The sequence below is a fragment of the Heterodontus francisci genome, chromosome 25 (assembly GCF_036365525.1).
Source record: "Heterodontus francisci isolate sHetFra1 chromosome 25, sHetFra1.hap1, whole genome shotgun sequence".
NCBI lineage: Eukaryota > Metazoa > Chordata > Chondrichthyes > Heterodontiformes > Heterodontidae > Heterodontus > Heterodontus francisci.
The window spans coordinates 59115180-59130933 of record NC_090395.1 but is presented as its reverse complement, the minus strand read 5'-3'; the positions used below and the strand labels follow the sequence as shown (position 1 = coordinate 59130933).

Genomic DNA, 15754 nt, shown 5'->3' with positions numbered 1-15754 from the left:
GTAATCGCGGGCCAGGCGGACGATGTCTCGCGAGAGGCCGGGAGCGCGGGGTCAGGGGTCAGGCGGCTCGAGCGGAAGCACGCGGCGTTCGGAGAGTCGGAGCCGCCGGTGATGGAGAATCGCTGGGGGATGTCGCCCAATGCGCCTGCCTGCATGGAGAGGCACTTGGATGCACTTCATTACCGCAAAGGTAACCGGGAGGGGGAAATCTCTCACCGGCTCCTCTGAGCCGGATAAGCTGTTGATCGTGTTAAGAAAAGTAATTGTTACCGCGGTGAGCTTCAGGCGACCACTGCGCCGGCCGGTTGGCCGGCCCCTGCTGAGAGGGGGAGGGGGAGACTAACACTGAAATGTTTTTATTTCAGATTTCCAGCATCCGCAGTATTTTGCTTTTATATTACTGACTGAAATGTTGTCGGGTCATTTCAAATCTATAGGTCTCGCCTGCACCAAGATTAAAACCTTAAACTTTTTTTTGCCTTCATTAGCTTTAAAGCTTCACTTGTTTTGTGAAACTCTTTTTGACAATACAAAATCACTTTTTCAGTCATTAAAAAGTGTTTAACTCTGAAGTTGCACTTCTGTAGATCAGCAACTGCTTGGGATAAGAACAGATCATTCAGCCCCATTTGATTCCTTTTGTTTCCTTTTTGATTCCTTTTGGGGCGGCGCAGTGGTTAGCACCGCAGCCGGGTTCGATTCTGGGTACTGCCTGTGTGGAGTTTGCAAGTTCTTCCTGTGTCTGCGTGGGTTTTCTCCGGGTGCTCCGGTTTCCTCCCACAAGCCAAAAGACTTGCAGGTTGATAGGTAAATTGGCCATTATAAATTGTCACTAGTATAGGTAGGTGGTAGGGAAATATAGGGACAGGTGGGGATGTTTGGTAGGAATATGGGATTAGTGTAGGATTAGTATAAATGGGTGGTTGATGTTCGGCACAGACTCGGTGGGCCGAAGGGCCTGTTTCAGTGCTGTATATCTAATCAAATCTAATCTTTGTTCCTTGGCACACACTAGCTGTCACTTGCTCTTATTTCAGGGGGTTGTGCTGCCAGATTTCAGATGGAACTGTTTCATCCCAGTGTGTGTAGAGAAAATGATTGCTTTCTTTCTTTTGGAGCACTCGCTTTTGAGGTGATTTGAACCAATTACATTTTTTTGTGCCTTCTGCGGTTGGTTTTAACGGGGGACTATGCACTTATTTTGAGATGAAGGAGAGCTAGTGAACATTCAGGGACTACACAGAAATCTCGAACATTATTTCCCCCGGTCTCCATGATAATCAGGAATTGCATCCATCTATTCAATAAGTAACCTGATGATTTCATTATAATGAAGTAAGTGAGGAATCCCTGACGTCATGCAAAAGCACAATACTGCAGATGATAGAAATCTGAAGTAAAAACAAGATGCTGGAAGCACTCAGCATGTCAGGCAGCATCCGTGGAGAGAGCAATAGTATCATCATTTCAAGTCAAGATCCAGTTCTGAAACGTTATCTCTGTTTCTGTCTCCACAGATGCTGCCAGACCTGCTGAGTGTTTTCCAGCATTTTCTGTTTTTATCCCCTGACATCATGCTCTTTATACTCAACATTTTAAAAGTTAAAGATGTATAGTGATTGGACAATTCATAAATATTGCTCAGTAAAATTCAATGAAATTGTTTTACAAGATGCAGCGTTTATGCAATGATACATTAACCATGCTTGTAATGTTTCACCTGTAGTGAAGTGAGCAATTACTAAGCTACAGTTAAAAGCTTATGAACTCAAAGAGCATGGATATATGATTGCTGATTAAAGGTCATCTGCCCTACTCTGTTTCTGTCTCCGCAGATGCTGCCTGACCTGAGTGTTTTCTAGCATTGTTTGTTTTTATTTTGTATTATGTTATTACTATATGTACAGTTCCTATACAGCTCTTGGCTTAGTGATTAAATCTGCTCTTTTCTGCCATACTGAGTGATATAAAGAAGAAAAGTCTCTGGTTTCATTCATTGTCTGCTAGGTTACATGATGTTAGAGCTAGCAGTGAGCTGCTGATGGTGACTTCTTAAGTAAGTGTGATACTGATTTTCCTGACCTGCCTTTGAAGAGCTTAGAAGAATGAGATGTAATCTATTTGAAACATATAAAATTCTTAAGGGGCTTGACAGGGTGGATGCTGAGAAAATGTTTCCCCTGGCTGGGGTATTTAGAACACAGGACCACGCTCTCAGAATAAGCAGCTGGCCATTTAGGACTGAGATGAAAGAAATTTCTTCACTCAAAGGGTTGTGAATATTTGGAATTCTATACCCCAGAAGGCTGTGGATGCTTGGTCGTTGAGTATATTCAGGACAGAGATCAATAGATTTTTGGGTACTAAGGGAATTAAAGGATATGGGAAGGTGGAGTTGAGGTAGAAGATCAGTCCTGATCTTGTTGAATGCTGAAGCAGGCTGGAAGGGCCAAATGGTCCACTCCAACTCCTATTTCTTATGTTCACTTAACCCTCACTCATTCTGATTTCTCCATCTTTGACCTCCTACACTGTACCAACCAGAGTCAGTGCAAGCTACAGGAACAGCATCTTGTTTTACAGTCTTCTGGTCATCTTACGAACACTAGATTTAGTTGGATCAGACTCTCTGTTAGCTCGTGACCCCCCCCTCCCCACCCAATCTGTAATTACTGGGTTGGACACTGCTGCATGAGCTGGGCCTGTCTGTCCAATGGAACAGTTTGTCAATCAATTATAGACCTTAATCAGAATGCAGTTCTAGCAAGGGGTATGTATGTATGCTGGAAGTGTTAACAACAACAACTTGTATTAACATAGCAAAATGGCCCAAGCACTTAAAAGCATTCTTGTTTTAAAAATTCTGACACTGAGCCACAAGGAGATAATCAGGGAAACTGACCAAAAGTTTGGTCAAAGAGAGAGATTTTAAGGAGTATCTTAAAGGAGGCAGACACGATTAGCGAGGTAATTCCAGAGCTTCGGATTAAGGTAGCTGTAAACATGGCCGCCGTTGGTGGAGCTACCAAAATCAGGAATGCACAAGATGCCGGAATTCAAGGAGTACAGTGATCTTGAAGCCTTTAGGGCTGGAGCAGGTTACAGAGATTGGGGAGAGGTCATAGAGCGATTTGAAATCAAGGGCGAGGATTTTAAAATTGAGGCATTGACAGACTGGATGTCAATGTAGGCACAGTGGTGATGGGTGAACAGGACTTGGTGTGAATTAAGGCACAAGCAGCTGAGTTTTAATTTTCCAAAATTCCCTTGATTCTGGGAAGGTTCCATTAGATTGGAAAATAGCCAATGTAACTCCTTTATTCAAAAAGGGAGGGCGACGGAAAGCTGGAAATTAGCTTAACATCTGTCATAGGGAAAATGTTAGAAGCTATTATTAAAGATGTTATAGCACGGCACTTAGAAAAATTCCAGGTAATCAGGCAGAAGCAACATGGTTAAGTGAAAGGGAAATCATGTTCAACCAATTTATTGAAGTTCTTTGAAGAAGTAACATGTGCTGTGGATAAAGGGGATGTACTGTACTTAGATTTCCAGAAGGCGTTTGATAAGGTGCTACATCAAAGGTTATTGTGGAAAATAAAAGCTCATGGTGTAGGAACTAACATATTGCCATGGATAGAAGATTGGCTAGCTAACAGGAAACAGAGAGTAATCATAAATGGTTCATTTTCTGGTTGGCAAGATGTAACGAGTGGTGTGCCACAGGGTTCAGCACTAGGGCCTCAACTTTCTACAATTTATATAAATGACCTGGATGAAGGGACCGAAGGTATAGTTGCTAAATTTGCTGATGACACAAAAATAGGTAGGAAAGTAAGTTGTGAAGAGGATATGAGGCTACAAAGGGATATAGACAGGTTAAGCAAAGATCTAGCAAATGGAGTATAATGTGGGAAAATGTGAAATTGTCCATTTTGGCAAGCAGAATAAAAAAGAAGCATATTATCTAAATGGTGAGAGGTTGCAGAGCTCTGAGATGCAGATAGATCTGGGTGTCCTAGTGCATGAATCGCAAAAGTTTAGTATGCAGGTTCAGCAAGTAATTAGGAAAGCTAATAGAATGTTATCATTTATTGCGAGGGGAATTGAATACAAAAGTAGAGAGGTTATGCTTCAGCTATGCAGGGCATTGGTGAGACCACAACTGAAGTACTGTGTACTGTACTCCTTATTCAAGGAAGGAATTAAATGTGTTGGAAGCAGTTCAGAGAAGGTTTACTAGACTAATACCTGGAATGGGTGGTTTGTTTAATGAAGAAAGGTTGGACAGGCTAGGCTTGTATCCGCTGGAGTTCAGAAGAGTAAGAGGCGACTTCATTGAAACATAAGATCCTGAGGGGTCTTGACAGGGTGGATGTGGAAAGGATGTTTCCTCTTGTGGGAGAATCTAGAACTAGGGGTCACTGTTTAAAAACAAGGGATCACTCATTTAAGACAGAGATGAGGATAATATTTTCTCTGAGGGTTGTGAGTCTTTGGAACTCTCTTCCCCAAAAGTTGGTGGAAGCAGAGTCTTTGAATATTTTTAAGGGAGAGATAGATAGATTTTTGATAAGCAAGGAGGTGATTGGGGATAGACAGGAATATGGAGTTGAGGTTACATCAGATTAACCAGGATCTTGTTGAAAGGCGGAGCAGGTTTGAGGGGCCAAATAGCCTACTCCTCCTAATTTGTATGTGCATCAAGTTATGTAGGGTGGAAGGTGAGAGTTTGGCCAGGAGAGTATTGGAATAGTCAAGGCTGGAGAAAATAAAGGCATGAATAAGGTTAACTGTGGTTTTTCTGGTGGACCTACTGCACCTTTCCAACAATTTTCTTTTGTTTTTTCTTTTCATTTTTATTTGTGTTGTTCTCTCTCAGGTCTTTTTAACATCTCCATTATTTGGATGATCTTTTGATGCCTTTTCATTTCCTCACCGAGTTGATCTTTTATTCCATCAAACCATTTTCCATTAACTTTGCAAGTCAGTAAATCCATTAATTTCTTAGTGATTGTAGCACCTATTCTGTCCCCTCCCCCTCTCACTCCTGCTATTCAGTTTTCAATTAGAAATAAATGTTGCACATCAAACATTAATTCGCCCTTTTCACTTTGCATATGTGTATATACAGTACTTAATATTTTTGTTTCATTATTCATTCATTTTGTATGTTGTAGCATAGTAATTGCCAGATATGTTTTGATTCTTAGACCTAATTAAGTTGCTGTATCTGTTTTTCATTACAGATGGAGCTCTGTTACTTGGAGCATCTACGTTATCTGGGCGCAGTTGGTTGGGCTCTATCTGGTTGTTCAAAGACCCACTCAAGGCCCCTAATGAAGGATTCTGCACAGTTGGTGTCCAGACACAGGCAGGGGTGGTGGATACTTGTTGGGTTTCTGACAAAGAAATCCTTGTAGCATCTGATTCTGGTAAGGCTGTGTTTTAAATACTTTACTGATTAATAGAAATTGCTGTATCGGAAACCATTTAGCTCTTAGGGCTTATACTAGTGCTAGATTGTCAACTGGTGCATAAGTCCATTTCTCTGCTCTTCCCTTTTGAATATTACCCTTGTTTCAAATCAGTAGTTTGCACCATAATCAGTGTCATCTTCATTGATTAACCATAAATATTTGTATACTTGCCAAAAATGTTTCTCATTTGATTGAATTTTGGAGCAGAGATATTCATATCTTTATTCCGGTAACCCGTAGAAAGGAGTTTTTTTGGAGTGTGCAGAGAATTAATCAGACTTGAGTGTTTCATATCAAATTTTGTTTCAGGATTATCTTCTTATACTGAGTGTACACTTGGGCATTTATTGTAGAAAGTGAATTTGATGTATTACATGATGTTTAATATCCCTCCCATACAATTTTTTTATTCATTCATGGGATGTGGACATCATTGGCAAGACCAGCATTTATTGCCCATCCCCAAAAAAATCATGTTGTTTGAACCTTTTGTTGGAAGAAGTCTAGTCTTAATTCCCTTTTTTACTCTTTCTCTGCAGGTGCTGTAGAATTGTGGGAGGTGGCTGAGAGTGAAACACTGATGGTGAGCAAATTCTGTAAATATGAACACGATGACATTGTTACTAAAGTGAGCGTGCTCTCTGGTGAAACACAGGCGGTTAGCAGCAGTCTAGATTGCAGGTTTGTAATAGCACCCTTCTCACACTGTCTGCTTTTCTCAACATGGATCTTGCTAGTACAGTCACCCATCACTAGCACACGCTGCCAGTGGGTTTCAGACAAAGAACGCTCGAGGCTTGAAATGTTCATTCATCCTAGCTCTTTTCCAATTTTTAGATATATAAAAAAAAGTTTATCTTTATTAACGCTCATCTGAGTGTTTTTTGGAGCAAGTGATGGTGCAAAGGTCTTGCATATTGCATTACTTAGAAATCAGACTTTATAAATGTAATATGCATTGGTGATATTGATTTTATGGAATCTTGCTACAATCCATGCATAACAAATCAATTTATAAATTCAGAAATCTGCAGGAGTTAAAACCAGCACAATATTTTACAGTCTTTATTTCATAGGAAACAATCAGAATATAACAGGCAAGCTAATAAGCTTATAAAAAGGTCTGTTATAATTTGCAATAATTAACTGTTATTCCGACCAATTAAGATGAAAATTTGCATATGACTGACATTAAACACTGAAAATACACTGGATATACTGTGTAAGATTTAGCTAAACCTGTAATAACTATGCACTTTAATTCATTAGTGTGAAGGTTTGGGACCTAGAACAGAAGACCATGCTGATCTCTTACCAAGGTGAGCAGTAGCAAATATGACATGAGGAATTCTGTCACTCCCATACACTTCTTGAACCTGCCACGTGTTCTTAATATGAGTAGAATTCATGTGCGTTGCCGATATCTCTGATGGTTGATATTTCTGTAGCACTATAAATGAAATGCATGAAACAGATGAGAGTATGTTCATTATCTTAACTGACTTTGATGAGCCCATTAGTCAAAAGATATGTTAATCAGGCACAACTGTCAGAAGAGAATTGCACGATAAAAGCATAATTCGATTATAGCACCAAACAAAATTATATATAGTATTTCCTGATTTAGGTAAGATTAGTATTACATTGACCTGGAAAATTTATTTATTCTTTAAAATGAGATCAAGGCATGTGTGAATTTAAATTTGAAAGTGATCTTCACTTATGTACTTGAAAGGGAAACAATGGAAATTAATATAAGCTTGACATCACAGTATAAAGGTTCTAAATCATCTTGTAGAAACCCTGTGAAAATGTTTGCTTGTGTTTTTTTTAATTCATTCCTGGGATGTGGACATCGCTGGCAAGGACAGCATTTATTGCCCATCCCTAATTGCCCTTGAGAAGGTGATGTTGAGCTGCCCTCTTGAACTGCAGCAGTCTGTGTGGTGTAGGTACATCCAAAGTGCTGTTAGGGAGGGAGTTCCAGAGTTTCAACCCAGTGGTAATGATAGATTGCTGATGTATTTCCAAGTCAGGGTGTGTGTGACTTAGAGGGAAACTCGGAGGTTCTCATGCACCTGCTCCCCTTGACCTTCTAGGCAGTAGAGGTTGCAGTTTAGAAGGTGCTGTCAAAGAAGCTTTGGTGAGTTGCTGCAGTGCATTTTGTAGATGGTACACTGCAGCGGTGGTGCTGGAGGGAATGAATGTCTAAGTTGGTGGATGGGGAGCCAGTCAAGTGGGCTGCTTTGTCCTGAATGGTGTCGAGCCTCTTGAGTGTTATTGGAACTGCACTCATCCAGGCAAATGGAGGCTATTACATTACATTCCTGACTTTTGCCTTGCAGTTGTAGGACAGGCTTTGGGGAGTCAGGAGGTCAGTTACTCACTGCAGAATACTCAGTCTGTGACCAGTTCTTGTAGCCACACTATTTAGGTATCTGGTCCAGTTAAGTTTCTGATCAATAGTGACCCCACCCCCTTCAGGATTTTGATATCAGGGTTTCAGCAGTGTTAATGCTGCTAAACGTTAAGGGGAGGTGGTTAGATGCTCTCTGTCAGAAATGGTCGTTGCCTGACACTTGTGTGGTGCTAATGTTACCTTTAGCATGATACACTGTCACACATATTGAGTGTGAGCTGCCACACAGATATAGTTTTCCATCACAAATTGATACTGGGGAGTTGGGATATACCGAACCAATGTTGTTAATCTTTGCCTCATATCAGCTTTGTTCCTTGCTTCAAATCAGTTCAATTTCAATGGAGCACAAAGTTAACATTGTCCCATAAGGTAAAAGGTTGCACTTGGTTAAAAGGTGTACAGTACTTGAGCATTAAAACATATTGTTGGTCACTTCTAAAAGCATTGTAGTCAACAGTTTACTGATGTAGCTATCAATTGCAGTCAACATTTCTATGTTCACATTTAAATTAGCAGGTCATCACTGACGGTGGTAAGTCGGATGATATGCTGTTTTATATTGGCAGGAATGTTATACCATGTATTGCACAATGTATTCTGCACTGAAATGCTGTGGCAATTGTGGTTTGCATTATCCAATATTAATTTTAGTTTTCATATGTTGCCTGCTTTGTTTTGCTAATGGTAACTTCTTTTTAGAGAGGTGGAGGAGAAGAAATGGTTGCAGAGGTTCAATCGCGCAGGCCTGTACAAAGCAGGATACCCAAATATGAGGAGAAAAATAAATGATAATTTTGCAGTAGAAACAATTTTGATGTGATCAGAATGAGTTCAAGGGGAATTGCTTTTAAATTATTTTTATAGATAAAAAAAATCTACTTGGATCAAAAACTGTTCATTAACATTATATTCTGGTTTCTGAATGCAGCTCATTCAGGGCCTGTGACGTGTGTATCTGCCTGCCCAAGCAATGAGAATCTCTTCCTCTCTTGTGCTCAGGTAAAATGAAAAGTGTTTAAGTATGTAAAGTCAATCTGCCAACTGGTCATGTAGAAATGTTCCCTTAAAACGAGAACTACATATTAATTATGGAATATCTGTCAGAACATTCAAATTTTGTTGTGTTGTATAAATCTATGAAAAACCCAACAAACTTCGTTACTTACAGGACCAGGTCTTTTCCTAGTGCAGTTGCAGATGCACATTTGGGAGTGTAAATGTCCATGTAGGCTGCAGCTATGCAGAGAAATTTATTTTTTTCTTTCACTGAGGATGCAGACGAATTTAACTCTGGCCTGGATTTTTTTTTTTAACTTTCATGGGATGTGAACGTCGCTGGCAAGGCCAGCGTTTGTTGCCCATCCCTAATTGCCCTTGAAAAGTTGTTGGTGAGCCGCCTTCTTGAACTGCTGCAGTCCATCTGGTGTAGGTACACCTACAGTGCTGTTAGGAAGGGAGTTCCAGGTTTTTGACTCCGTTCCAAATCAGGATGAGTGGTTTGGAGGGGAACTACAGGTGGGTGTTCCCATTGCATCTGCTGCCCTTGTCCTGCTAGGTGGTAGAAGTCGCTGGTTTGGAAGGTGCTGTTGAAGGAGCCTAGGCGAGTTGCTGCAGTGCATCTTGTAGATGGTACACACAGCTGACAGTGTGCACCAGTGTGAAGGGAGTGAATGTCGAAGGTGGTGGATGGCTGCCAGTCAAGTGGGCTACTTTGTACTGGATGGTGTTGAGCTTCTTGAGTTTTGTCGGAGCTGCGTTCATCCAGGCAATTGGAGAGTATTCCATCACTCTCCTGCCTTGTAAATGGTGGAGTGTGGTGGTGAGTTACTCGCCGCAGAAGTCCCAGCCTGTGACCTGTTCATGTAGCCACGCTATTTATATGGCTGCTCTAGTTAAGTTCCTGGTCAGTGCTAACCCCTAGGATGTTGATGGTAGGGGATTCAGCAGTGGTAATTCCATTGAATGTCAAGGAGAGATGATCATTGTCTGGCAGTTGTGTGACGTGAATGTTACTTGCCACTTATAAGCCCAAGCCTGACTGTTGGCCAGGTCTTGCTGCATGTGGGCATGGACTGTTTCAGTGTCCAAGGAGTCGCAAATGGTACTGAATACTGTGAAATCATCAGCGAACATCCCCACTTCTGACCTTATGATGGAGGGAAGATGAAGCAGCTGAAGTTGGTTGGACCTAGGACACTACCCTGAGGAGCTCCTGCAGTGATGTCCTGGGCTGAAATGATTGGCCCCCAACAACCACAATCGTCTTTCTTTGTGCTAGGTATGACTCCAACCAGTGAAGAGTTTTCCCTCGATTCCCATTGACTTCAATTTTGCTAGGGCCCCATGATACCATACTAGGTCAAATGCTGCCTTATTGTCAAGGGCGGAAACCAAAAGTTGTAGATTATTTGTGTGCTTTAGCGTGCATTTGTAACTTTGCCAAAATCCCACTTTAGTACTTAAAACGTAAACATAAGGAGCGTGTGTTTAGAATTTGAATCATAACTTTTGGATGGGGATTATAATCAGACAATTTTTGAATTAGCATTTTGGTGATGTATGCTGTCGTATCTCTTGAGAGATAACAGCCAATAGTATAAGTGCTGGACAGAAATATGTTGTTCTGCTCTAACATAGTGAGGACTAATACATATTGAATTGTGATTATATTTTCTCATTTAACATTAGATTTAAGTTTGCATGTTAACTCTTTTGGATAACTATTTGGATAAAGAATCAAACAGTTCCATTACATACTAAGAGGTTTCATTTGCGATCCATAGATAGTGCATGTTAGAATAATATAGTAATCGCATCTAATAACATTCCACCAAGCAAAAAGTTCTTTATGTTACTTAGTACTTGAAGTTATGCTTAGAAAATAAAATAACTTTAAAATAGGCAAATAAAAGGGTTATTAAAATTAGTCTATCAAAGGTATGGATTGAAATTTTTGCATGTCCCAACTAATAAATCCTATAACGCTGGAGATTTGGATTCTGGTCTGCTATTTGTGTACCCCTGCCTTAGTTGAACCCTGTCTGCCAACAGAAATATAACTCAGCAAGTATTTTAAATAAAACAATCCCTCTTTTTCGATTGATTTTCCTCTTTCAGGACAGGAGACTTTTACTATGGGACAGAAGAAATTCCAAACCAGCATTGCGGATTGGTGTGTATCTTGCCTCCATTTAGTGATGTCTGTGTTTGATCAATAGTAATTTCAGCTTCCAGGCTTACTATCTGCATTTTCATGTTAGTTCATACTGTCTAAAGGACAGGTTGGGATATTCTGATATCCAGGTCATATATGTAGAAATGTGAATGTGCCTCTTCCTCATCCCTCGTTACTAATATTTGCATTTAGAAAGCCACTAATGCAAATTACCAGCAAAATATTGCAAAATTCTCCAGTTGGATAAAATGACAATTGTACAGTTTTCCTCAGCTAAAATTGAGATTTACAATAACAGAGTTTGTTACATTATTGTGAACTATTTGGTCAATATCCATACATTTTTCATCATGAATAGATTGGCACTAGACTTGATTGTAAACACAATGTAGAGAAACCAATTTAAGCAGTTCTTGGATTTGAAGCTTGTTATTTTGTTATTGAGAATCCTAGGGGAAAGGTCCATGTTCATAGTGCAAATGAAAGGAGCAGAAGGATAATTTGGGAAGTACTGATTAGCCAATGCTAAGTTTGGGTTTTAAATGGAAAGGAAGAGTGAAGGGTATAGGACTTCAACAATTCTGATGTCCTTAGGAGGAATGAATCAGGTAGGAGGCTAATTTCAACACCGGAAAGAGGGGTTCTGTTGTATTCTGTATTTTAACTGTTAACCCAGCTCGTGATATGTTTTTCTAAATGTTTCTGAAACCAGATTTAACAGGATTATTGCACTGTTCTCCAACCACCGTTGCATGGCATCCACAGAAAGAACAAGTCATTGCTTTTGGTAATGTGATTCTGAACTACAGTTCATGCTTTTTTGAGATTTGACAAAAGGGAAAGGCTACTGATAAACTGATCCTGGTATGCTAGACTCTTGATGAACACAGGCTGTTCAATTCATTATTGCCATTCACATGAGTATGTGCATTTCTGTTTAAATTGTCATATTTTAATTCTCCATTAATTTTTATTTTGTGACCATAACGGATATCCAATTTGTTTTATAGTGTGTTAATTCACAAAATTATTTGCGTTCTCGTAGCATTTGTGAGAAGAAACAAATCATTGTTCAGAATTGTTTTTAAAGAACTAATTTTGAAAACACAAGAAAATAAGGAACAAAAAAATCACTTGAACCTGTAGTTTCCAAAGACCTTTCAGACTTAAGCACTTCCTGACTGTCTAATCTCCCAAGAGAGTTGAACAACCACATTTAAAACTTGTTTTAATTGGGAAAGTATTTGCTTGTAAAATGGTACATTTTTTCTGCGATAATCTGCCATTGTAGAATCTCATTGACTCATTAATGTTTTAGACATAAGTTTTAAATCTGCATTATCCTGTACTTAAATGATCTGATTTCAATTAGAATCCAGGCCATTTCATATTTGTCATAAAACACTTTGCTTCCATATTTAATAGAGCTCATAATTTAATATGTAAAGGCGGTTCTACTTTTTATAATTTATGCACCATTATTTTAATTGTAAAGATAATTTTTTTTCCACTCTTAAAGAAAGTATATCTTGGCCAACTTTTAGTTTTAAACTGTATATAAATAAAGATTATGTTTTTTTTCTCATATAAATGTGTGTGGGAACTATGTAGAAACCAAAGCATTCTGTTAGCTGGTCTTCTAAAACTACATTAATTTTATTTAACAGGAACTGAAAATGGAATTGTTGGTGTAAAAAGCTTACAGAAGCTGGCTGATTCCATTCAGACATCTGCGGTGCATTCACGGACAGTTTCTGGGCTACAGTTTTCTTCACACAGGTAACCTGATGGCTACCTTGATAAATATTGGATAGCTCGTTAAAAGATTACCACACCAGTGACTTCCGCTGTTCTTTTGTGTTAGCAAAAGGATGGCTAGAACTGATTAGCGCTGAGGATTTTTTATTTTAGGAGAAAATAATCTCTGTTGTAAAAAGCCACCTAGAAGATAGGCTCTTAAACTAACTGGTAATAATTTACTTATCTGTGGTTTTCAGTTTTCATCTAACGTTATAATAAAAATGTCACAATCATCTATGGGACTTATTCAGTGCTTTGGTCATTTTTTTATTCTTTCATGGGATTTGAGCGACCCTGGCAAGGCCAGCAATTGTTGCCCATCCTTAATTGCCCTTGAGGAGTTGGTGGTGAGCCGCTGCCTTCAACTGTGCAGTCCATCTGGTACACCCACAGTACTGTTAGGAAGGGAGTTCCAGGTTTTTGACCCAGCAACAGTGAAGGAACAATGATCTAGGTCCAAGTCTGGATGGTGTGTGACTTGAAGGGGAACTTGCAGATGGTGGTGTTCCAATGCATCTGCTGCCCTTATTCTTCAAGGTGGTAGAGGTCGCAGGTTTGAAAGGTGCTGTCGCCTGGGCAAGTTGCTGCAGTGCATCTTGTACACGCTGTTGTCATTGTGCGCTGGTGTAGAGGGATTGAATGTTTAAGCTGGTGCATGTGATGCCAGTCAAGTAGGTTGCTTTTTCCTGGATGTTGTCAAGTTTCTTGAGTGTTGTTGGAGCTGAACTCATCCAGGCGAGTGGAGAGTATTCCATTGCACTCGTGACTTGTGCTTTGTAGATTCTGGGCAGCCATTGGGGAGTCAGAAGTATAGCACAAGAGCAAAGCTGAAATCACTTCTGTTGGGGGAGCAGTTGTCAGGAAATACCGCCATGTTTTGCTGTATTACCAGTTATGGCAAAACTCTGTCCCTAACTTTTTTGCTAAGTTAAGGGCATGAGTACATGAAAATAATAATATCACCTAAACCTGCAATTTTCCTCCTGAATAATGGGAAGTGTTCTCCCACTAAAATAATAAATGTGCTATTAGACAGATTTAATATTTCACATTACAAATTTACAGAAAATTATTGTTCCAGATCTTTGACAAAATATGTATTAAAACTTCCAGAGGACGTCAGTGCTGATAGGGATAGTGGTCAGCTAATGTCTGAGAGAGATATAAATAAACTCCTTCATCTGATAGTGAGTGATGTTTCATCTTTTATTTTGCAGCTCTCCCCTTTTGGCTTCAGTCAGTGAGGACTGTACGCTGGCTGTTGTTGACATCAACCTCTCAGAAGTGTAAGTGACTGCATAAAATCGAGTCTGTGCAGGAACCTTTTACTTTAATTGATAGTAAAAAAAAAATTCTTGTTTGCCCATAAATTAAGTAGAACATAATTGATACTTTTTAAAATTATTTCTAGGTTTAGGAATAAATCACACACGGACTTTGTTCGTAGTGTATGCTGGTCACCTCTGAATTCTGATCTACTCAGTACAGCAGGATGGGACCATCAGGTTCTACATCACACGATCAGCTTAGATAAGGACGTAGACACGGAATGAGGAAAAGAAGATGTAATATTCAAAATCCTTCTTTTGTACCTTTTCTATAAACCATGTTACTGCTTTGAAACTGTGCTCTGAGTTGAAAAGTAATCACACAGGCGTATTGTCGGGAAACCCAAAAGCCAAAGTAGTGGTAGAGAAAAAAGGTGTGGGGGGGGAGGTGGGGTGGAGATCATTCAAAACACTCCAAATTTCTGTTTGTTAAAGTTACTAACCTCACTAAAATCTGTACCTCTCCCCCATCAAGTTCTAAAAAAGTGTGCACCCACTTATTGCTCTGTGAGAGCAGAGTATGAGTAAGATATAATCAAGATTTTTTTTGGGAGGGCTTGCAGAAATGAGAATAAATGTTCACTAGAGTGTCATGTATTAGAAATGGGTAGCCAACTGGACTTCTGATATTCATAATTCAGTGGCTTGAGAGATATTTTGGTAGCCTGGAGCTACTGGATTACTGTGAATTTTGATTCCTGCTACTATGTTTCACATTATGTTTAGGACGAGGAAGAAAAGGATTAAAACAATTTTAAAATTATATCAATTTGTCAGTTTTTATATAATTTGTATATACTCTCTCAGATTGTTGAAGAAACTATCTCACTGCATTGCAAAAGTATATATTACGGGGCTGAAAGCATAATTAGCAAAATCCAGCAGCGTGGATCAATGTGTCTTCCAATGTGACAGAAACAGAAAATAGTCTTCCCTGTTGCATATAGGCAAGAACTGAAAGTAATTTGTAAAAAAAAACTGCATTGAAGCTATTCTGCTTGTATTAGAATGAATTGCTGAATTCATTTTTTTTAAAGTCACTTCTAGTCACCCCCTGGTGCTTGTGTAAATACACTGATAGCCCATTGGATCCTTTTACATTAACCCTAGTGCACAGGAAACCACACGGTGTATGACAAAGTGCACAAACTCTTTTAGATAACTTTCAGTGACCATTGGATTGAGATGAATTTAGCATTAACTATGAAAAGGGAATTGGTGTGATGATGCACGGAACTAATTGCTAAGGTTTGTTTTAGAAACTGGTGATGCATGTAAATAAAAATAGCACTAGGGGTCCATATTATTACAAGTTTACTCCTTTGTCACTATCTCACATTTTATTAACATTGCACATATGAAGCCTTTTTAACTATCCTTTTTATACAGAGATGTGGGTTAATAAAAATAGTGCTCTGTGATAATGGAAATCAAAAAGACCTTGATGTTCATTATATGCTTAGTTAGATCACTATCCAAAGTGAGTATCTCTGTGAAATGGAGAACAATAGAAAGAATAGAGTGAGCGAAAATGAAGAGAAAGATCACA

The 15754-nt window shown here is 39.3% G+C and overlaps 1 protein-coding gene across 1 annotated transcript; it reads left to right on the top strand.

The window, feature by feature from the left end:
* Positions 1-51: 51 nt before the first annotated feature.
* On the top strand, positions 52-14968 carry LOC137383899 (methylosome protein WDR77-like). The gene is made up of 10 exons (XM_068057275.1): positions 52-190; positions 5250-5435; positions 6020-6161; positions 6750-6799; positions 8831-8901; positions 11020-11074; positions 11790-11864; positions 12745-12856; positions 14095-14163; positions 14289-14968. Exons 1-10 carry the CDS (start codon positions 112-114, stop codon positions 14428-14430), a joined length of 981 nt encoding a protein of 326 aa, XP_067913376.1. The 5' UTR covers positions 52-111; the 3' UTR covers positions 14431-14968.
* Positions 14969-15754: the final 786 nt, after the last annotated feature.

Excerpts from the sequence above, each read along its gene's own strand:
- LOC137383899 (XM_068057275.1), top strand. The coding sequence starts at position 112 with ATGGAGAATCGCTGGGGGATGTCGCCCAATGCGCCTGCCTGCATGGAG. Across the intron at positions 11,865-12,744 it reads AGAACAAGTCATTGCTTTTG|GAACTGAAAATGGAATTGTT; the intron begins GTAATGTGATTC and ends TTTATTTAACAG. Across the intron at positions 12,857-14,094 it reads CTACAGTTTTCTTCACACAG|CTCTCCCCTTTTGGCTTCAG; the intron begins GTAACCTGATGG and ends TTTATTTTGCAG.